General features: G+C 37.8%; 1 protein-coding gene across 4 annotated transcripts in view; it reads right to left on the bottom strand.

Moving 5' to 3' along the window:
- The window catches only part of Cntn3 (contactin 3), a 397,003-nt gene that overhangs the window by 64,053 nt on the left and 308,234 nt on the right, over window positions 1–24,716 (bottom strand). For all 4 annotated transcript variants that reach the window (XM_057765759.1, XM_057765776.1, XM_057765784.1 and 1 more), the window contains exons 12-13: window positions 9,333–9,460; window positions 6,386–6,561 (exon numbers count right to left, since the gene is read on the bottom strand). In XM_057765759.1, the coding sequence (XP_057621742.1) occupies window positions 6,386–6,561; window positions 9,333–9,460 (304 nt within the window). The remainder of the gene's footprint in view (window positions 1–6,385; window positions 6,562–9,332; window positions 9,461–24,716) is intronic.

Genomic DNA, 24,716 nt, shown 5'->3' with positions numbered 1-24,716 from the left:
ATGCATACATGGAGCTCTTAAAAGTTTTCAGGAAAAAACTCATTTATGAATTCTTTTTTATAAGAAATGTAAGTAATTATTGAAGTTATGATACTGCCTGAGATAAAACTGTACCATTACAATAGACAAATATTATGATATTATATACTATCTCTTTCTTCAAGTAAGTGATTCTCATTTGTCTTCCACTGATAGTTTTGCAGCAGCTGGCAGGTTACTAGTGTTAGTCCCTCTATTTCCTCCCATCTATCAGTTTAGTTAGCATAAGCCTGCACATCTGCTTGGTTTTATTGCCAACATCCTCAAATCGAATCACATGAGCAGGGGCCTCAGCTGAAGAACCATCAGGATTCCAGTCATTGATTTGGAGAGACACATTCCAACCATTGTTGGTGACATCTAACAGCCGCTCAGCCAAAGACAGAATGGTAGAAGGTAGGATTCCCCTCTCTTGCCCTCTTGCACACTTAGCCTTCCCTCTGTTTTCCAAGCTGATTTCCCCTGGTTGTTGTTGATTGTCTTACTGACACCAGAACACGTATTCTTAGGGTCCACCACAGAATAAGTACTGAAGGCTCTCTCAGTGAGCCTTCAAGGACTGCATCACCAGTCTAGAACCCAGGCCCATCGCATGAACAGATATTGGAATGTTAACCTCTCTGGCATGACAAAGTCTCAGGGAATACACAAACTGATAAGTCATACAGCCTCAAGTTTGGAACGTCTGCTTGATTCTCAGCCTCTCAGATGTAAACATCAGTTGTTATTACTCTAATTTATATTGACTTAACCATTTCTTTTATCTGTATTAGCTTCTCTCCCCTTGTTTTAGTTAATTAAAAAAATAAAATTGTAAAATTACATTGTAAGAAATTTCTATGAATTATTCCTTATTTGAAATTATCCTTTTGTTATTCCTCTTTTTGTCATTTTTATTAAATACTTGCACATTTTCCTTCACATTATTTTATTTTTTAAATATATTTTTACTAGTTCTTTGAGAATTTCATATGCCATGTTTTAATCATTTTTATTCCCTCCCCTACCTCCTAAATTCACCACCCCTTTCTTAGTCACCTAAATCTCTCTCTCTTTCTCCCTCTCATATATATATATATATCCTACCTATAAAGGCTAACTTATGTTGCCCATATATTCATATATTCTTGGGCAGGCAGTCTCACAGTGGAGCATGGTCAATTTACTAGAAAATCCACTTTTAGAGAAAACTAATTTTCTCTTCCCAGCAGCACTCAATTGCCAACAGCTTATTTTTAATTGATTTTTATCGAGCTCTACATTTTTCTCTGCTCCGCTCCCTGCTTCTCCCTTCCCCTTCAACCCATGCTTCCAATTTACTCAGGAGATCTTGGATTTTTCTACTTCCCATGTAAATTAGATATATGTAATTCTTTCTTAGGGTCCTCATTGTTGTCTAGGTTCTCTGGGATTGTGATTTGTGGGCTAGTTTTCTTTGCTTTATGTTTAAAAACCATTTATGAGTGAGTATATGTGATAATTGTCTTTCTGGGTCTGGGTTACCACTCAATATGATGTTTTCTAGCTCCACCCATTTGCCTGCAAAATTCAAGAGGTCATTATTTTTTTCTGCTGTGTAGTACTCCATTGTGTAAATGCCAACAGCTTCTTGATGATGGATGGTCTTCAAGCCCAACCTCCTGTTCCTTACTGGGATTTGGTTTGGCTTGAGGTAGCAAAGGTCTTGTGTATGCTATCATAACCTCTTTGAGTCCATATGTTTACCTGCCCTGCTGTGTCTAGAAGACATGCACGAGTGAACTGATAACATCAAGAGTTCTGTACATATGCCTTACTTCACCTAGTGCTTGGGGAAGTCCTAAGTTTATAACCCCAGAGCACATTATGGGCAGAAGTATGACTCATGGAGTAGGCATACAACAATTAGAACCATTTCTCTGGTGGATTTCTATTCTCTGGGCTCATTTGAATTCTCTTAACGATCCTGCCAAGTAAGCTAATACTTTGAATTTGGCTCACACATAAAACACAAGAGTTTTAACACTGCTTAAACACATATGTTTTAAGCACTGGGACATAATATGAATAGTGTGTGGAATAAAGATGTTTACCTTGGTATTGAAGATTCACGTATCTTTTACATATCCAGTTTTACACTGAAAATAACCACTGTCTTCATATCCAAATAATTCAGTGAAGTTAATTTAGTCCGAGTGACCATGCCATATTACTGCACAGAAAACACCATGCTGGAACACAAGCTTATCTACTCCTGAGAGCAGGACAATAGATCAAGTGTTAAGCTCACATGTAGCTGCTGCAAACACAGTGAGATTATGGCCTTTGGGAATAAATCACAGTTAAGTGAGCCAGTTAAATGAATGGCAGATTGGCTGTCACTGCTCTCCTTCTTGCCGCTTTGGCTGTCACTGCTCTCCTTCCTGCTTCCAGTGACTTTTATCCACATACATTCTAATTCATCACAGACCCGATTCCACAAAATGGTTGTGAAACTGTTCTGTTTGGTTCTAGACATCCATCATTTCTAAAGCACCTGCACCACATAAAGGCTTATTGTAATACACACTCTATCTATCTATCTATCTATCTATCTATCTATCTATCTATCTATCTATCTATCATCTATCTATCTATCTATCTATCTATCTATCTATCTATCTATCTATCTATCTTACAGTGACTGTAAGGTGAATATCTACTGTGTCTGGGTTTGAAAGGTTCTATTTGTGGAATTCCCTAATATAATGTCTTAACTCCAGAATTTCACTTTTTAAGCAAACCAAAAATATCCCTGAATGTCCCCAAAAGCTAGGCCCTAGGGATTCTTCAGCTATTTTTCAACACTATTCTCTTGTTCTTCTTGACCTTTGGGCCATCTGTTCTGATCAGTAGAAACTGACATTTATTTAAAAGTAAGGCAAGACATACATGGGTATTACTGGGATAAAAAGTCAAATTGTCTTTTCTAAGTACATGCATGGGGTGAAACCTTGAACTAAATATGAGATTGAGAGAATGTTATCCCACATGCATATTGTTAGGCTGTGTCTCTTATAACTGTCCATACATGAAGCATAGGTGACCAAGTGTGTGGACACATACATTGTCTGTATATACACAGTGATATAGGAAGCTATTTTGTTGTGGCTACGAGAAACAGTGAAACCAATGCCTTCAAGATCTCATGGAAGAAGGGGACATACAAATACTAAAATCTGATGTGAAAAGATCAGAACTAAGGAGCAAAAAAACATATGACCTATTTAGCTGTAAGTGCCATGGAGTAGATGGAAATATTCCAGGACTCCTATGTAACAGAACACAAATCCATTCTTATCTCATATTGCCTGGTTTTATTTGCTCAGCACACTGGACTTACGCCCTTACTAATCATTGGATGCTACAATTCTGTTCGTGTTAATTGCACAGATTGAAGCATATATTTTGTTCTGCTATTTCTTTTGTTGCAATTTGCTTCTGATACTTGGTTTAATAAGTTCTTCTGAGTGCAACATTTTAACATTTTAGAAAGTTGTGACTGGTATTTTAGAATCCTTGGGTTTAGTATTCTAATCTACAGTAACAGTGGTGGAGCCTGTTGACGTTATGAATTTTACCTGAGCTTTTTTTAAAAGTCAATACCAATTTCCAGATACCTAATGTAGTCCAAAAAGCAACTAGTTGAATCAGTTTGTTCAGATATGAGTCAATTTTTCTGTAATGTAACTATCCAACTATCCCATCCATTGTCAACATGATTCTTAGACTATAAACCTTACTTAGACAACTCTTCTACTCACCTGGGATTTTTCTCATTATCCACTGTTTTGGAAAACAAAGAATGTATTTATAAATACACACACACACACACACACACACAGAGAGAGAGAGAGAGAGAGAGAGAGAGAGAGAAGCAGACAGTCTAGGTATTATTGTGTTTGCTGCACTGAATACAAAATCATAGGACAAGGGTTGCTATGTAATTTCCTTCCCATGCAACAGAAAACTGATTTACTTAATTGTTTGTGCTTAAGGGCAATGTCATTTTATATGGCTTACTGTTTCATACTGATGTGAGAATATTAAGTTTCTAATAGCACAAGTCAATAAAAAAATCACAGGCCATGAACTTTCATGTTGTGGAAGAAACAAAAGACGCAAGTGATTGCATTAATTTATAAAATTTCACGTTTCAGACACTAAACTGTTCTCAGAGATGACTTTATATCCTCTGTACAAACCATCCATGTTATGCCAATCATGAGAGCTAAATTACATTATCAACTCGAATGTTCTTAACTCTGACTTCATCTTACACAAGTAGCAGCTACCCAGTTGAGCCTTTAAGCATTTCTGCATATTATCATCAAACTCCTTTGGATTTAGAATGTCTTCTTGCATATTTATTTAGCACTAACTAACACAGAGGGTCTTGTATTAGACAAAATATTGCAACGGATTATGATTAAGATGATAAATCACAAACAATTTTATGACATAGCAGAAGTAACTAATGCCTCAAACTGAATTCTTCATTTAAGAATTTAAACCAGGAGAACATGTTCAGAGAATTTTCTGAACTGGATAATGGTCATTACAAAAGTAACTGGAGATGTTTATTCTTCTCAAGACTCTTTACAGTGCCAGGCATTATCACAGGGGACTCTGAATGGAGGACAATGCTAATTTGAGAATGCCAGCACATGTTTTCCCTGTTGTTATGGAAGTCGTGAGTGATAACTGCCAAGTGCACATTTGAAGGCTTGAGAAAAGGAATGCTGAGGGCTTGTAGCAATTGAAAGCATTATCAAAGCCTTGAAGCAGGAAGAACTAAATAAACTTGGATGATGGAAACCAGGAGTGGTTCTCAATCTATTCTACTTGTGGCTTGTTATCTAACACCATATTTAATTATTTTTCTTTATATGATTTAGTTTCTTAGGGTTGCCATAACAACAACAACAGAACATCAACAGTAGCTTAAAAACAACAGACACATGTCTTTTTCCAATTCTATGGCTGAAAGTCTTCAATCAAGATTGCAGACATGGCCATGTTCCCTTCAATATCCTTAGGGGTTGGTGTCTTCTGATCTCTTCCAGCCTCTGGGGTCCTAGGTATCTATTGCTTTGTGGAGACATTGCTGTTTCCACTGTCACATGATATTTCTTCCTTCTTGTCTGTCTTTCAATGGTGTTCTCTTCTTTGTGAATCTCTATCCAAACTGCATTGTTTTCATAAGATCATCATTATATTACATGAAGTCCCATTTCACTCCAGGGTGACCTCTTCTTAATTTAATGAGTATTTTTGTCACAGTCCTAGTTCCAAACAAGGTCATGTTCTAAAGTACTGAGCTCTAAGATTTTGATAGATTTTTTTAGGAAGACAGAATTTAGTCAGAAGGAGAAATCGCCTGAAGTAGCATAGAACTCTGAAACATAATATGGCTAAACACACACACATACACACAAATACACACACACATAACAAGAAACCTTTATCAAAGAAATATCACTAAGTTGACCATCATCTGGTTATCTACTTTATCGATGCTTACACAGTAAGTCTATAAATACACTGCACAGATTTGACATCTTTTCAAATAGAATGACTCTCTCCAGGGTCAATGGACCCCAGAACATATCAACAAGGCTGACATTGCTGAATTGACCTCATAGATATTCACCCAGCTATGAAGGCTTTGGTTAGTCTTTTGGTTCAGTATAAACCCACTTCTTAGCCATTCTTCAACTATTAATTTTGCCTTGTAATCTATACATTTTCTACCTTGTACCTGTCACAAATGAGATAGAAAGGAAGAGGATATCTGAGAGAATTTGCATTGTAGAGACAAACAGAGGAGCTCAGGCCTCAAAACTCCACTCTCCATGACTCAGAGAAATCAATTTACTACACTTTTCAAATCCTGAGTTTGTATACTTGAACACTTAAGAGTCTTAGAACTAATATTCAATGAAACTACAAAGCTTGTTTTTGATTAAGCATCTACTATGTCATCTAGATGAATTACTTAGTAACATAAAACTGCCTTCCATTGCATCACAAAGTGGCTGTTTGAAGACAAAACACTTGCAGAGCACACCAACCACAAAATGTTATGAAGCATAACATTAAATATAAATGGAAAATGAACCAATTCTACTTGTGGTTATAGGTTAAAGTAAATGTTCTTAATTTCTAGTGGTTAACAAAAATAAAATTAGACCAGACCAAATTTTGGTAGCCAAATTTACCATCTTGACAAGCATTTCTATGTGTTGTCTATGCACCAGATATTTTTGAGAGGAAAATGTCATAGACTTATATAATAAAAAAATATTAGAAAAGTGACATAACTTACCCCACCAACTTTCTCAAAGTGGGATCCATCTTTCTTGAAGTCTGTAAGGGCTCCATTGAAATACCAGGCAAACATAATGTCTAACAGCGGGTCGTGTTGCACCTGACAGGGTAAAATGACGCTCTCACCAACAGCGACATCCATGTTAGAAGGAGCCAAAATTATTTTCGTTGGTTCTATTGGTAGACAAATTAAGAATAAACAAAATTTTCATGGTGATAAAAGCAATTTTTGTATGTAGATTATTTACCTGAGTTAGGATGTGTTTGTTTGTGTATGTGTGAGTGTACACACCCACTTATGTCATTAAAAGTCTTCAATGTTAAAGAGGCACCTTGATGTAAAGATATACTATATTTTGCCAGCCTCACCAATGTTTTAAAGAGAATTAAGATATTTGAGCCTGTAGACAATATATGCTCAGAGCAGAAACTCACCTGCAAACAAGTTATACCAACAACAAAATCAATTCACCTAAGTTTCATAGTTTTGTGAAATATGAGGGTAGAAATAAGATTTCCCATGTTCTCACAAATCTTCACTGAGTAGCAAGTGTATTCAAATCCAAAATGCAAATAAGCTCAAAATGTTCTTCTTTACTGATTTAAAAAAACACGAGAGGAACCCTATGCCAAGACACTGGTTTATGGTTGATTTTCTTTAGTGCTAATGCCCACCTGCATATGTTCCCTGCTACAATCAGATACATCTCATCCATAGTGAATTCAACTTTTCCTGCCCTTACCTTCTCACTGTTTCTTATTAACATTTTACCCTGAAGACAACAGAAGTCATAAAAGAACTGTTTGTATTTAGAGAGTAAATAACTTAGGATTTTATCTCTTCTACCCAATCTAGTAAGGCTTTGGTTCTTCATCTGACCTAGTCCCATAAGGATCTCAAGTAAGCACTGTGCTGTTATATCCAGTGGTAAAATTTTGCTCTTTTATGCCTTGACCTCTCATCTGTTTCCCCTCTGCTTCTCTTGGTCTCTTTCATACCATAGTCTTTTAGTCTCTTCATTCTGGTCCAGTCAGTCGGCCTTTTCCCCATCTCCCCTTAGGAAAAGTCTTTTTTTTCTAATTTTTTAAAATGTAAAGTGTGTTAAGCTCTGTCATTTCTAAATATTGATAATTATTAACACATTAATTATACAAATCAATGGGATTCATCTCTTTGTTTCAAGTACCCATATTGATTTAAACAACTACTGGGTCAGTACCTCTTTTTTTTTTATTGAAAAAATTTCCACCTCTTCCCTGCTCCCATTTCCCTCCCCCTCCTCCCACTCCTCTCTCCCTCCCCCCACTCCTCTCCCCCTAACCCCACTCCTCTCCCCCTCTCCCCACTCCATTCCCCTTCCCTCTCCAATCTGAAGAGCAGTCCAGATTCCCTGCCCTGTGGGAAGTCCAAGGTCCTACCCTCTCCATCCAGGTCCAGGAAGGTGAGCATCCAAACAGGCTAGGCTCCCACAAAGCCGGTTCATGCAGTAGGATCAAAACTCAGTGCCATTGTCCTTGGCGTCTCATCAGCCCTCATTGTCCGCCATGTTCAGAGATTCCGGATTTATCCCATGCTTATTCAGTCCCACTCCAGCTCTTTAACCTCTCTGCCCCAAGTCTAAACTCTTAGACTCAATGACCTACACTGCCCACTCCTTTACCCCCTTTCTTGTTCTTCCTCTATCAGTATTGGCAGTCAACCCTAAAGCCTCATGCATGCTAAGTTCTCTGTCAGTGAGTTTTGCCTTAGTCTTCACTTTGAAAATATTCTGGAGTCCTTTCGTTTCATGAACCTCCCATTCCATTGGATAGCACTTCCTTATACCCAATATAAGGAGCTCCTAGACTCCTGCAGACCATCCCTTTAGTTACTGTTGGTAATTGGCACACAATGCTGCCTTTATAGTAAGGTCTTCTGATCTCTTCTCTTCTCTTGCCTTGATCCTTTTAGTATCTTCATCACAGAGCCCTTGTTTGGAAAACATACTTCTGTGATAACATTTCTCTGCTGAAAATGCTACACTGGCTTCTTTTCTCAAATCAGTCTGCAAACAGAAGTCCACAGCATGTCTACATAACTGCATCTAAGAAATACATTAACACTTTCATTTCCCTAAAATCTGTGCCCCATATCTCACCCTGACCAACTGGAGGTATCCTGCTTTATCTCCAACTTACTCCATTTTCCCACACTCATCTTTACTTTCTCAATCATTTGAAATCTTTTTTTTTTTAAGAAAAAATAATCTTTGTTTTTTTTCTTATTACACTAAACTCCTCCCTGTTGTAGGATGTAATGTTCACAGGGCAGTATCTTTGCAGCGATTCCCATTGACATACCCCAAGCACCCATCTAACATAATGATCAAGTTATTCTTCAATGGATAAAAGAAGAAAATACATCTCCAATTTTAAGCAACTCTCATTAATATCAAAGGTTATTTCATGAACTTGAATTGTTCTAGAAAAGACCAATTATAATGAAACAGGAGTACTCAATATCACAAAGTAAAGATAATCATAATATTACACTTGTATTTCTTATGTCCTAGGGTGCCGGCAGAATAGCTACTGTGTCCACCTATGTGTCCTGTGCTGTGACAAATAAAAGCTTAGGTGTCATAACTTATCACATGAACAAACATGCGTTCTGACTTCACAGTGCATTATGCAGTGTGAGAAACATGATGAATGCCTTCCTTTTTAAAATAAATACTGCTTGAGAACTCTGACATTAATAGAATGTATTTTGATCAAACCCATCTATACTCCCTCTCCTCAAACTCCTCCTATACCCCTCCTCCCATTTTCTCCCTCAATGTCATGCACACTCTTTAAACCCACTGGTCTACCTAGTGCTGCCAGTAATGCAAATGTTTATATTTTTCACCATAATAAAATACAGTTTACCCAAGAATAAAGCAATCTCTAAGAAAAGCACTCACCTGTCACGACCAAATGTGTGGTGCCATTTGCTTTCCCAAACTGGTTTTCTGCTGTGCAAGTGTAGGTTCCAGCATCAGCCTTAGTCACATTCAGAATTTTGAGTCCTCCATCATTTAACAAGGAAATCCTAAAGTAAACAGAAACCAGAATACATGCTCAATAGCCACTCTTTCCATATAAGTGGTGTATTTCTTTCATAATGCATTGCTTAAAATAGTAATTTAGAGTATAGCCCATCAGTCCTTAACTTTTGTGAATGGAGAAAATGAAGAGATTTACATACACCCACACACGCATACACACATGAATGCACATGCAAACACACTCACAGAGTTAAACAAGAGAAGATATTCTACCAATTTGAACTCTATTTGATGTTTTCATTCATCTTAGTCTTAATGCATTGCTATCTCAATCTAATTACAAGAATGTCTTTCTTAAATAAATATGATATGTTTTTAAAATATATAGTGTGGTCAGTTACTAATAGGTTATCCTTATACATTTATAGAAAACAAGAAAAGGGAGAAATTAATAGCCCTTTCCCTTAAATTTAAATTTCCTTTAAATTTAAAATAATATATGAAAAGCAAGAACCTGCTTGTCTTTTGTTATGAACTAGAATAGTCTCTCTCTCTCTCTCTCTCTCTCTCTCTCTCTCTCTCTCTCTCTCTCTCTCTCTCACACACACACACACACACACACACACACACACACGCTACTGAAAAAAATTTCCGTGACAACATGGGTGTAACTCATAGGTTCAATGCTCCAACTTGTATTCTTAAAGATGTAGCATATAACCGTCTCTCTCATCAAAGAAATTAAAATGAATTTCTAACATGTAATGTGCTGGGACTACAGTGTGAACAAGACAATAACCTGGTGTTCCTTTAGGAATATTAATCTTGAGAGAAAAAGACAATTAAAGACTAAGTAAATGTGAAATGTACAGGGTTCAGAGAAGCATTTTGAATGAGAAAGAGAAAGTGATATAAAAGGGGCAATTGCTTTAGGTAGCATTTCTAAGAGAGGTAGTTCATTTGCACTTGGAACGAAGAATGAGACAGCATAACACCTCATATTTCTGATCTCTTTATCTTTATTATACAACATGCCTATACATAATTATAATCCTTTTTTTCTGAATGCTTAAAACCATTACCACACCTTGCATTTCACACTTAAATGTCTTTTATCTTTTATGGTTCATATCCTTACATGTGTGTTGAATCTGTGCAAACAGAAAATAAACCTTTTCCAAGGTTTGCAGCCAAGTGTCAGCCTGATACCATATGCAAACCGGACAATTAATGTCTATAGCTTTGGACCTATTCAGCAGAGCATACATGAAAGATGGTGAGGATATTAGATGAAAGTCAAGACTCTAATCCCAATTTTTAAATATGAATAATGTCACTTATTGATATTTATTGGGAATGGGTTCTAGGATATCCCTAAAGGATATGAAGTCTCATATAGACAACCTATATAACCATCATAGTTAATTTATTCTTAGATTTCTTATAATTAATACAATGTGACTAGGATAAAACTAACTATGTCACTGCCTAGAGAATAAAGAAAAAATGACATTTTCAAATATTCAGTTCAACCTTGGTCAGGGAAGCTTTTTTTTTTTTTTTTTTTTTTTTGAGACAAGGTTTCTCTGTAGCTTTGGTGCCTGTCCAGGAACTAGGTCTTCTAGACCAGGCTGGCCTCAAACTCACAGAGATCCACCTGCCTCTGACTCATTACTGTTCAAACTGCTGAGAAGAAGCAGCTGTGAGTGCTCAGCCACAGACGGAACATCTATTTTGAAACCCACATCACCCTTCCCAGGCCTTAGACTCAAGAAATAGGGAAAAAGAAGACAAAACAAGAATATTAGAGCCACAGGACTGGGAGTAATGGTGTTAAGTTGTCCTTTAGACATGACATGGCTGTTGCACACATGAACTCACAGCAGTAGTTTAAGCCTGACTTGGAAGTCTTCTCTCTGGGTCCAATAGGGATTCTACAATAAGCAAAGGAACTAAAATCTAAGAACTATAGAGAAAGAGTCTTCTCACAGCACGTTTGTTCTATTCATGGGCTCTTTATAGTTTTCTACTGCTCCATTTCTACTCTTCTAATCCTGCCCTACTTCTAATTACTCCTAGCTTCTTCTTCTTCCTTAGTCAGGTCTCTCAAAAAAATCCTCCTTCCCCTGGAGGCTTGAAGCAAAAGAAGGAGTCATAAGAATGGCTTTCATTGGTGAGAGGCACATTACTAGGCAAAGTGATAAGGGAAGAACAATTGCCCTGGCAACATAAGGTCCCAAGGTCTTAGGAGCAAAACCATGACTAGACGAGGGGGGCACAGTGCCCATGACAACTTTGAGACACAGATCCAGTGCAGGAGAGTGGCAAGTGAAGAATCATCATGCTTTTCTTTGTAACCTTAGTTGAACATCTGCGGCTCTGATCTTGTATGTGACTGTAAGGTTTCAAACATGATATTTACAAAAGGCTACTTTGAACTTGTTCTGAGGTCAATGTGAGCTAACTGTGTGCAGTTAATATGAGCGAAAGAACAAGCAGGCTATATCTATAGACCTAATGGGATAACCAAATCCAGTAATAAAGCATCTCCCAGTATTTATTATATATTTTGAATGATATAGCTAAATCAAAACTCATATTCTGACTACCCACAGATATATGACTCTAGCAGTAAACAAATAACACACCATAGTGCTGTGGGAAAAATCCCTAAGCTGTAATGTGAGGGAAAGAGCTATGGTTTCACACAAGAAATCTGAAATAAGGACAACTAACATATTCAGAAGGCAATATTCCTTATCACCTTGCTAAATACGGTTATGAGATGTGCATCTTTGGTGACATTCCTTATCATCTATCTCCATGAGTTCATCTCTGGTGACATTCCTTATCATCTGTCTCCCTGAGTTACGCATCTCTGATGGGCTGACTTTTGAAGTACTCGCTGAGCTCACATTGCATGAATGTGTGGTCTGTAGCACAGCTGTAGTTACCTTCACAATACCTACACAAAATTTAGTTTAAAATTCTAGTTGGAGGAGGAATGTACTCCTAAGGTCCAAACCCTAGCTAAGGAGTTGCTGGAAGCTGATGGTTGCTAGCAGAAGGAGAGTCACTTCTCTTCAGGAGTGTGGTCAGTAATAGGTGTTCCAGGCTCCTGTAACTGGTCTCATAGCCATGTGCATGTAGGCAGGACTAATTGGATATGGTGTGTTAAAAATAAGTGAACATAGGGAAGGAAAGACTGTTCAGTGGTTAAGAACACTTGTTGCTCTTTCTAAGGACATATATTTGGTTATCAGCATCCACACAGTTGTGGCTTGCAACAATCACTAAATTCAGTTCTCTTTAGATACCTTCTTCTAACTTCCAAGTACACCAGGCATGCCTATGGTACATATGCAGATATTTATATAATATACTCACACACAAAACATAAAATGATTTAGCTGTGGTTAAGAAAAGAAGTTATCCTAACCAAGGGAGCCATTTTAGGTTTGGCTAGAGTCTTGGCTCTAGAGGGGTTCCCAGGTGGCCAAGGGGATTTCCCCAACTAGTTCTGTGGACAGCAGAGGAGAAGGAACCTGTACTGGCTATATCTTATAGCCACACTGATGAATATCTTGCATATCATTATAGAACCTTCATCCGGTGATGGATAGAGATAGAGACAGAGACCCACACTGGAGCACTGGACTGAGCTCCCAGGGTCCAAATGAGGAGCCGAAGGATGAAGAACATGAGCAAGAAAGTCAGGACCACGAGGGGTGTGTCCACCCACTGAGACAATGGGACTGATCTAATTGGAGCTCACCAAGGCCAGCTGGACTGGGACTGATAGAGCATGTGATCAAACTGAACTTTCTGAATGTGGCTAACAATGAGGGCTGACTGAGAAGCCAAGGACAATGGCACTGAGTTTTGATTCTACTGCATGGACTGGCCTTGTGGGAGACTAGTCTGTTTGGAGACTAGACTTCCTAGACCTGGATGGAGGGGGGAGGACCTTGGACTTCCCACAGGGCAGGAAATCCTACTGCTTTTTGGACTGGAGAGGGAGGTGGAGAGGAAGGGGGGAGTAGGAGGGAAAAGGTGGAGGAGAGGAGGTGGAAAGTTTTAATAAATAAATAAATTGATTAAAAAAAGAAAATAAAAAAAAGAAAACTATACTATTAGGGCAGAAAGCAATAGAAAAGGACAGACTGGGGATGACGGGAAAGAGGTCTGAGGACCGTAAAAAAAAGAGAGAATGAGAATTCTTACAGAGAAAAGACTCAGAAGAGGGACAAACACTCAGCCAAAGGCACTGTCCCAAATTATTTTGATAGCTAATACTCTCAGTAGAAATACTGGAGCCAGGGTACTGCTCCAACTTAATATAATTATAGTTGCTACTAAAAAAAAATGAGTGAAGGTTTGGTGGCTTTTTCTAACATAAAATGACAAGATGTTAGTCAATGGTATCCAAAACTCATGAAGGCCTTTAAATGAAATCAAATGCAGATGCTCCACGTTCTAGGATGGAGCAGAAGGAGCTACACAAAGGAACTGAAACCTACCCCTTGAAAATTAATGTCTTAAAATAGCAAAATTGTCTCATCAATCTCTAAAGTTTAGAGATTCTGATTTTGGTACCAAGATTAAGGGATAATTAGTTAGTTATTTTCTTATCCTATGAGTTGCACACTTGAATACCTAAAATCTAGGTACAGAATAAAACCAAGACAACAAGAAATCCTTTGTGTTTGCCTGGTATATGTTGCAGCTGTTGTGAGAATCCAAACACCATGAAAAATAATTGGGACGAAACTATATAAACAAAGGAGTCCTACGGTGCATTATGTGCAGTAACATTAATTGAGCAAAGCTATCTGCATGGGCATGGTGAAATGAGGGAGGATTTCAGAGGCGAGGCCTAAGGTCCTAGGAACCATACAAGGATCTCCAAAACAAACACATTGACTCTCACAGAATGTGAACACCGTGTGTATCATAAAATTTTAAGCTAATTGGATATTTTCTTCCTAAATTGGTTCTTCTAGTAAGTTCTAAAAGGCTCACAGGGCATTTCGCACAACATAAAAATAAACAATATTCAGTAAATGGATGGAGTAATTGTTTCTCAACAGAAAACCTTCAATAACCCAGGCTTCCCCACAGAGACTTGAAGTGAAAATTTTATACCACTTCACTATAAATGAAATTGCTTTCTAAGCTTTCTGGGAACAGGTTTTTCTGTGAGTGGATAGAACTGAAAATGTAGATACCAATGAATAGCATTCGTCTTAGCACAAGAAGCTAAACGAAGAGGAATCAGATTAATGTTTAGAAACATTGTACTCCAGTTTTCTTTGAGAAATGTGCAACTTAAATGATTATGGCATTGATTAATTTTATAGCACATCTTTATGTGTATGTTTTATTGGCCTTTTATAGGAAGAGGTAAATTATTTCATTTAGCTTTGTGCTTAGTTTGGGATGAGGTGCTGTGATTACTCTATACTGTTCTACTGGTCCATGCTGTAATTCAGGGATAAAACTGGATTTATGATTTCAGAAAAAAACCGACTGTTTTTTCAAAAGGTATATTTTTATCGAGGCAACATTAACCTGTACTTTATGATGACATTTAAACATCCATAATAACACAGTATGCTTTCAAATAGGAAAAGTATGGAGCCTTCTACACACAAAGCTGAATTTCTGGAAATCTTGTTCTTCCCTGGCCTATGATCTGAATAATAGAATAATTTATTCAACTTGAGTTTTACCAAACACACAGCAAGTGAACATTTTGTCAGGAAGTACATCTCGGTGGAGATGAGCTCACATGAGATCACAATGATTAAACTGCTATACAGAAGATAACAAGGATAGTTTGGATAGTACTTTCTGAGCATATATTCTACAAGATTGAAGCTTACAATTAGCTGTAGGAGAAAAGTTTTCACAATCAATATATTACAGGATAAATAATGACAGTTAAGAAAAGCAAACATATACTGATATAAATATATGAGAAAATAAACATCATAGAAAAAGATGAGACACTGTGTTTTTTCCTTTATAACTGTTCTCACCACTAACATACTCAGTAAAATAACTGTTCCCCCTTGAGTTCAGAGATTCCTGTAGACAGTATTTAGAAAAGTTAATATTAGAGTTTCATTCTTTTAGCTGTACCATTTTGTTTTTTATCTTTTGAATCCAACAGTATTAGTTTAGTGATTTATTAGACAGAAAGTCTCTCAGGAAAGAGAAACAGAATGAGAAAGACTCAACAGTTAATCGTTTTATCTTTGAGTGAATACAAAGCTGGTAATAAGTGCTCTGTTATTTTGCATGATGTTTGTTGCATGCAGCAGGTTCCTGGGATGCTAGAGATAACAGAGCTCAGCTCAAACAAGTAGCTTACAGAAATACACCTAGCTCTGATGCATTAAAATGACCTTGTATTTGTAAGAACATGGTCAACAATCTTGAAGCATTTGTTCTACTTGTATTCAATCTTTTCCAATACATTCGGAACATATGAAACATACAATTGGACCTAAATGAATCCTGTTGAGACAACTGTTTCCATCTGAAAAATATTCTATGCATATAGAACTTAGCAGGTCTAAAAGGTACTCCATTCTGACTGATGCCATTGTTCTTGTAATATTTGGAGCTCAAGAAATAAACAGTTTATGTCTTTTTACAATGGGGTATTTGTAAAGATTATAAATAGCCAGACATTTTGAAAAAAAAAAAAACCATTGGTTTGAACAAATGAGACATGAAATTGTCCAGTGGCTTGTGTGTTAATAGAAAATTTCAAAGAGATTATTAAGACTCAAAGGCTCTCCATATGAGATGCTATTCTTCTGTATTTCGGAGATGAGTCAATCAATGAAAGTAAAAAATCAATGTGTGAGTTTCATTATTCTATGTAGATAAAGATGATATAAACTTGCTTAGGTGAGCATAGATATTTTATCGACACTTCATTCCAAAATTAGATACATTAACCTGCTATCACACATGAACAACCACAGGAAAACACTGTGGTGGGGGTGGGCAAGTCCCTTACTGTGTGATAAGACAATTGGAGGACACGGGCACTCTGTTTGCTGGAATACCAAAGATGGAAACGAAGGAACTAAACTCTAATTTCAGGATCTCTCACCAACACTGGGGAGGAGAGACACATTCTCTAGGAAGGGCTTGGAGAACTGTTACTTCTGTGAGTGTCCCTCTACCCTGGATCAGAAATCAAGGCTAACAATAGCATTGAAGTATAAGAAGCTTATATAGACACAAGGGGAATTCTAGCAAGACAATGGCTTCTAGGATATGAGATTATCTGACTTTCCCCAAATGTAAACTTTTACTTTTGGAGCCAGTATTATCTATTTTGAGGAAATTCTGTTTCCCTATTTTATGCATTCTTTTTTTTTAAATATTTATTTATTATTTATTATGTATACATTACTGTTTGTGTGTGTATGGCCAGAAGAGGGCACCAGACCTCATTACATATGGTTGTGAGCCACCAGGTGGTTGCCGGGAATTGAACTCAGGACCTTTGAAAGAGCAGGCAATGCTCTTAACCACTGAGCCATCTCTTAGGACTATGAAGCATAGTGATCTGTCCTAATGTAGACAAGGGATAGATATGGAAAAAAAGTTGTATTTTCTGAATTATACTGAGTGCTAGTTGCTTGGGGGTTCCCTTAAAATATGTGATCAGATTAGGTTAGAAATAGATCATAAGGCATTGCTTTCCTAACAGCTTTTCATGTGATATGTATCCTTATGAAGCGTGAACAATATTTTTAAAAATAATATTTAAAACTCTACATAATAGAGTCTCCCTCATTCCATTGAGGTCTGCAAAATGTTATGTCATCCTAGCACTGGTGGAGACAAGAAAGCACAAAGTCTACTGTCAAAATATCTGGCATCCTTCCGTATTTTAGGTCATAGCCATATAGGGTCTAGAGAGCAATTTGGTAACTCTGTAATATCGGCACACAAATTATTAGCTAGTGTTTCTAAATTCCCAAGGATGCAACTTGCCAAGAATTAGTATTTAGCACAAAACATGGAAGTTTTCAATAAACACATTTTCTCCAACAAATACCAAGAGTTCACATACAATTTTCATATGTGAGGATAAAGCTTAATGAAACATCAAAAGTGATCTATCACCTATCCTGCTATTGAATTCTTGCCAGATAGAGGCATTTTACCTCACCATTCCAGCTTCAAGGTCATCATCTTTTATAGATATTCATCAATATTTAAGTGGTTGTTCATTTACAATTTTATTCAGTGTTTCTAACACTTTTAGGGCAGAAAGGTTTTTAACACTTAAAATACCTTGAGGACCCTCTGTATATAACAGATATATGTGTAGATACAGCAACAGTTTTGATACAAAAATAGTTCAAGTCTTCTAAGACTCCATGGACATCAAATTAGGAAATTAAGAACTGATTCTATGATTTATTTATACAATCAACAGATCAACAGTCTTTATGTCATATGCTTTAGTGACAGACTTGAGAAATGAATCTTTTCTTTATCATAATTTTATATATTTCAGGATTGCTACCTTGAAATTTTTCTTGCATAAAATAAAGTTAATACTGTGACACTCAAGTACATCAGTTTTGATTAAGACATTTGCCCACATAGGAAAATCTCTCTTACTTGTTTCCGAAAAATAATCTCAATAGATACAATCTCATTGTTCAGGAGTGCATTTGTTTTTATAAGAAAGAAACTTAAAATTCTTAAGTATTTGCTTCTTCATTTTCAGTTTTGAATCTCTACATACATCTGGAGTCCTGACTCTGAGTTTACATTTAAAATAGCTTTGATCAGACGATTATTAGAAATATTGAAGTAGGACATACTCATGTAAAGTTAGCTTAATTAGGTGTGGTGTGTGTAGCCCATTTATTCCATGAAATGGTTGAGCCATTTTAATATTCAAATCTTCCTCTGTATGTGGTGGGAACTTTGACGGGGATTGTATTTACACATGTTGAGTGTAGGCACTATATCAAAATGTTCTCTCCACAAGCATCTCCTGGCTTTCGACATATGCATATGTATTTCTTGGTAGCTAAATTTCTACATCACCTTATGAAGTTACTACATCTCATGTGGACATTGTGGTTGTTTCTTAGCCATGTTTTTTTTTTTTTCCTCTTTCCATTTGTTGGCACAAAGCTCTGTGTTAAAATTCTGTACCTGCTAGTTTGGATGCTCACCTTAATAGACCTGGATGGAGGTGGGTGGTCCTTGGACCTCCCACAGGGCAGAGAAACCTGCTTGCTCTTTGGGCTGAGGAGGAAGGAAGACTTGATTGGGGGAGGGGGAGGGAATGGGAGGTGGTGGCGGGGAAGAGGCAGAAATCTTTAATAATTAAATAAATTAATTAATAATAAAAAAAACAGAAAAAAAATTCTGTACCTGCAATAAGGAATGGAAGTGTGGACCCTGGGTTCTCTAAATGGACTGCAGACATTCATTCTCTGGGTGTTTAAAACAAAAATAAAACAATACAGAAAAAACTTTCACAGTAGACTATGCTCTGTATTACAATTATTAAATTATTACAAGCAATAGTTTTGTTCAAACAAAACTTATATACTAGGCAACTAAAAATATGACAATTTTATTCCCTCAAGCATTCTACTTTGTCTTCACTCTGTGTATAGTTCGTGTGTGTGTGTGTGTGTATATGAAAGAGAGAGAGAGAGAGAGAGAGAGAGAGAGAGAGAGAAAGAGAGAGAGAGAGGACAAAGAGTGCATGGTAGGGATATACTTGCATGTCATGGCATATATAGTTGTTAGAGGACAAAGTGGTTATCTATCCTCACCTTCCACTTCCATGTTGTTTGAAACCAGGTCTGTCTTATTGTTCACAGCTGTGCACACCAGGCTGACTAGCCTGTGCACTCTCCCAGATTCTCTTGTCTCCAGGTCCTACCTCCCCATATAGGCATTGGGAATACAAAATTCTATTGAATCTATTTTTTTCTTAATTTTCTCATTCAATACCTTCCAACCACAGTTGCCCCTCCCTCCTCTCCTCTCAGTTCTTCCCACTCTCCTCTCGCCAGATACATTCCTCCTTTGCTTCCCTTCAGAAAAGACCAGATCTCCCAGAGATATCACCTGAGCATGACATGTAGACCAAACTTGGTATCTAGATAGAAATATAGAAAGTGAGAAAGAAGACTGAAAAAGACAATGAGAGACATAAGAAGAAAGAGAAAGTGTGAAAGGATAGGGCCTAGGAGGAGAGGAAGAGGGAGGAAGAAGGGAAGAGGACGGGGAAGTTTAAGGATTGGTTTTGAACAAGGTGGTGAGATTTCCTTTTTTTCCTCTTATTTATTCAGCTTTCATACAATACATCCCTATCTCTGTGTCCCCTCCATCCACTGCTCCCAGATTGCATCATCTCTCACTTTCCCTTTGTCCCAGCTCCAGTGCTCCTCCATTTCCCTTCAGAAAATAGCAGGCCTCCTAGGGATATCAACAGAATATGGCATTACAAGAAGCAATGAGACTAGTCACAAACAACCAAACCTTCATATTAAGATTGTATGAGGCCACGGAGTAGGAGGAAACTGGTCTGAAGAACAGGGAAAATAGTCAGAGACACCCCCACTGTTGAGAGTTCCATAAATACCAACTAGCAACCATAACATTTGCGGAGATCTAGTGCAGACCCATGGAGGCTCAGTAAATGCTACTTCATTCCCTGTGAGCCCCTATGAGCCCTGCTTAGTAGATTCTGTGAACCATGTTCTTCTGATGTCCTAGACTTCTCTGGCTCCTACAATTCGTCCTCTCCCTCTTCTACAGATTTCCAGAGCTTCAGGGGCAGGAGCCTGATGGAGATCCCCAATCTGGTCTCCTGACTTGGGGTTCTGAACTCAAGTTATCAGGCTTGCATGAGTAGTGCAGTCTTACCAGCTCCTCTGGGTATGTTTTACATTGTGTTTCAAACGTGCTTTGAGAGACAAAGTTATTAAAACCAGCTGTAATAATAGAGAAACAATAAATATAATGAGTTATAAGGTTCTGTAATTATGTAAGTTGAAAAAAATTCTCCTATATAAATTTCAAATTACTGTAATTTTATCAATTAAGTAAATTAATAATTACTATGAAAAATAAAGAACCTAAAACTTACACTATTCTTAAAGTTATTTCTTTGTTTAAAGTTTTCAAGTGCAAAAGTTAGAAAGAAAATGATGAGAAGGCTCAGCAGGTCATAGCACTTGCCTCTAAGCCTGACAGCTCGACAGCGAAGTTTCATTTCCAGTGCTCATGAACCATAGCTGACTCCGTCAAAGTGTCCTCTGACCTCAACAGGTGTGCCATGGCACTTGTGAATGCATGTGCACATCCTCATACACAGAGTTAGAAAAAAAATCCCTTTCCAAAATATCCATTTTGGGGAGGGGATTCTAGACTCAGAGTCATTTTACAAAGTATTTTCAGATTCTATTTCCTACAGAATTGGCTTTATCAATGAATGGTAGATGAGGATAGAACAGAAATATGCAAGTCAGTTAATACAGCAGGAAACAGGTCATGGAGCAGGAAGGTAGTTTTGGTGGTAGTGGTTTTAAGATTGAGCTTGCTAAGCACTGAGAAATGTGTCTTGCTGGACTAACTCGGGAGAAAAGAAACAACACTGTAAATTATGATTAACTTTATATATCAAAATATGGGAGATGAAACTATTACCATTCTAAATGTTTGTTTCCATTTATAAATGTGTGGCAAGAATGACATCCGCTCACCCATCTATTGGACTGAACAGCTGACTACATGTTCACTGTCCATTTGGTCCATCCACTTACCCTCCTTCTTTGAAAAGGTTCAGAGAGAGGAAAATACACTAAATCTAACAGTGTTTATATTTTAAATAGGCGATCATAAATAGAAACCCATAAAAATCAATTTTCTAAATTCCCAAGAAATGGTTGCCATCAATTAAGTGAAGAATTATAGCTTCTTTTAAGATATGGGAAGCTATCCAAGAAAGAATAAAATTAACTTCAACAAATATTTGTTGAGTGCTTACAATGCACTACATGTTCTGAAAAATACAAATGTGAGTAAGAATTAGAGCCTGTGCTTTAAAAATTGCAATCTAATAGCCATATCCATATTCATATAGTTCATGCATAACCAACCCGAAAATATAATCAGTGTGTATTACAATTTACATCAGGGTTGAACATCCATCAAGCTGTTCTTGAATATTATACGATATCCTATTCTCTACTCCTGCTATTTAGACCTACACTAAACTACTGTAACTCTTGCTCTGATGACCCAAGGTTGTCTCCTAATTAGATCACCGCTTCCTCCCACCCACCATTAAACATTCTTTACAATTCTCCTTCCTCTGATTCTCCACAATGCAATCTTATTTCCATCTCACAGCTTCTGTCCTAGCTGAGTCTTTCTCCCAAAAGATACTCATTTTTATTCCAGAACTTTTTTTTTTTAAACTTACTCACATTTCACCTTTTCCTTGTGGAAGTTCTGTGAAGAGACATCTCTTTCTCCTTGGACCTAGACCTCAAGGCCACAACACACCATGGGATATGACAGGTATTACAGAAAGTATTTCACAAGGTGGATGCAGTACAATTTTCCACCTGCTGGTTACTCTGGAATCATCTTCCTCCCCCATTTAGAGATTCATCAGTGAGTGAATGGACAGAGAACATGTGGTTAGGACTGGAAGGACAGCTCAGTAGTTAAGTGTTTCCTCAGTTAAAAGTACTTACCAATTTTTCAAAGTACCAGGCTTCAGTTTCCAGAAGCCACATAGTATCTCAAAACCTCCCATATTTCCAGTTCCAAGGGATCTAATTCCCTTTCTGACCTCTGTAGGCTCCTGCACACACATAATATAAACACACACACACGCACAAACACACACACAACTGAAATAGGTTTATATATGCCTTTTAGAAACTGTAGTTGGTATGTAAAATAAATCAATTTTTTTTTTAAAAAAAGGGAGTGTGGTCAGTACATTAGAAATAGCATTCAGCAACAAGTGAGCCAAGCCATAGGCCTTGGGTTAAGACTCACGGCCCCCCTCCTAGCTGTTTCAACTGCAGTAGCCTGCCAGCAGACAAGCTTCCTCCAGGCAGGCTGCCCCAACACCCACACATTGGACCCTGTAATCCACAAGACCCATACTGCCCCAAACCCATCCATTCCCCATGAACTCAACATCTTCTTTGAGACACAAACTGGTACTACACTGATGGAGGAAGGTCATTTGTCAATAAACAAACTGCCTTGGCCCATTTGATAGGCCATCCCGTAGGTGGGTTGAGTAGACAGAATAGAATGCTGGGAGGAAGAGAAGTGAGCTCAGACGCCATGCCTCTGCTCTCCAGGGCAGACGCGATGCAGCAAGCTGCCAGGTCAGACATACTGAATTCTTTTCCGGTAAGCGCATCTAGTGGACTAAATTAATACGTCAGAATTAGCCTAGAAGAGGCTAGATATAATGGGCCAGGCAGTGTTTACAAGAATACAGTTTGTGTGTTGTTATTTCGGGGCATAAGCTAGCCAGGTGGCCAGGAGCTGGGTGGCAGGAATACAGCCCGCAGCTCCCTACAACACTGCACAGAGCTGATCAAGAGGTGAATGACTAGCCCCTCAACTGGACAACCCGGACTCCAGGCCCTAGGCCCCAAGACAAAACCCCAGGCCCTTGGCCCACCCTCTTCAACAGCAGTAGCCAGCCAACCATTTGGAATGCTTCCTTCAGGCAAGCTTCTCCAACATTCCTCCCATTCCCCCATTGGATCCTGTAATCTACAAGTTCCACTCCGCCCCCAAACCTTCCCATCCCTGGAGACATCAGTGATTTCCTGAAACACAGAGAGTAACTGTGCAAAGTGGAACAAAAGCAGCTCCCTGAGCCCCAGACAGCAACTGCAACATTCAGTTCAAGAGAGGATCCCTGAGAGACAGACAGGGTCTGCAAGGATTGCACCAAGAAGCAAAGACACTGCCTGCACCAACTGGAGAAAAAGATGAGCAGACGCCAATGCAAGAATACATTTAACAACTTAAAGAGCAATACGGTAACACCAGAACCTAGTGATCCTACAGCAGGAAGAACTGAACATCCTAACTCAGAAGAAGCAGAAGAAAACAAGCTTAAATATAATTTTCTGAAGATAATAGAGACCCCTAAAGAGAAAATGAAAAAGTCCCTTAAAGAAACGGAAGACAAACAAAAAATTGGAAGAAATCAATAAGTCTCTTAAAGGCTGTCTACTCTTTCCATATCTCTTCAATATAGTGCTGGAAGTTCTAGCAATAGCAATAAGACAACATAAGGGGATCAAGAGGATTTATATTGGAAAGGAAGAAGTTAAGCTTTCGTTATTTGCTGATGATATGATAGTATACATAAGCGACCCCAAAAATTCTACCAAAGAACTCCTACAGCTGATAAATACCTTTGGTAATGTGGCAGGATACAAGATCAACTCCAAAAAATCAGTTGCCTTCCTATACACTAATGATAAGGAAGCAGAGAGGGAAATCAGAGAAACATCACCTTTCACGAAAGCCACAAATAACATAAAATATCTTGGGGTAACTCTGACCAAGGAAGTGAAAGATCTATTTGACAAGAACTTTAAGTCTTTGAAGAAAGAAATTGAAGAGGACACCAGAAAATGGAAGGATCTCCCTTGCTCTTGGATTGGGAGGATCAACATAGTAAAAATGGCAATTCTACCAAAAGCAATCTATAGATTCAATGCAATCCCCATCAAAATCCCATCAAAATTCTTCACAGATCTGGAGAAGACAATAATCAACTTTATATGGAAAAACAAAAAAACCGAGGATAGCCAAAACAATCTTATACAATAAAGGAACTTCTGGAGGCATTACCATCCCTGACTTCAAACTCTATTACAGAGCTACAGTATTGAAAACAGCTTGGTACTGGCATAAAAACAGAGAAGTCGACCAATGGAATCGAATAGAAGACCCTGACTTTAACCCACAAACCTATGAACACCTGATTTTCGACAAAGGAGCTAAAAGTATACAATGGAATAAAGAGAGCATCTTCAACAAATTGTGCTGGCAAAACTGGATGTCAATCTGTAGAAGAATGAAAATAGATCCATATCTATCACCATGCACAAAACTCAAGTCCAAATGGATTAAAGACCTCAATATCAGTCCAAACACACTGAACCTGATAGAAGAGAAAATGGGAAGTACTCTACAACACATGGGCACAGGAGAACACTTCCTATGTATAACCCC

The sequence above is a fragment of the Chionomys nivalis genome, chromosome 1 (assembly GCF_950005125.1).
Source record: "Chionomys nivalis chromosome 1, mChiNiv1.1, whole genome shotgun sequence".
Lineage (NCBI taxonomy): Eukaryota > Metazoa > Chordata > Mammalia > Rodentia > Cricetidae > Chionomys > Chionomys nivalis.
Note: the sequence above shows the minus strand (reverse complement) of the source record. Positions and strands in the feature narration are given on the sequence as shown.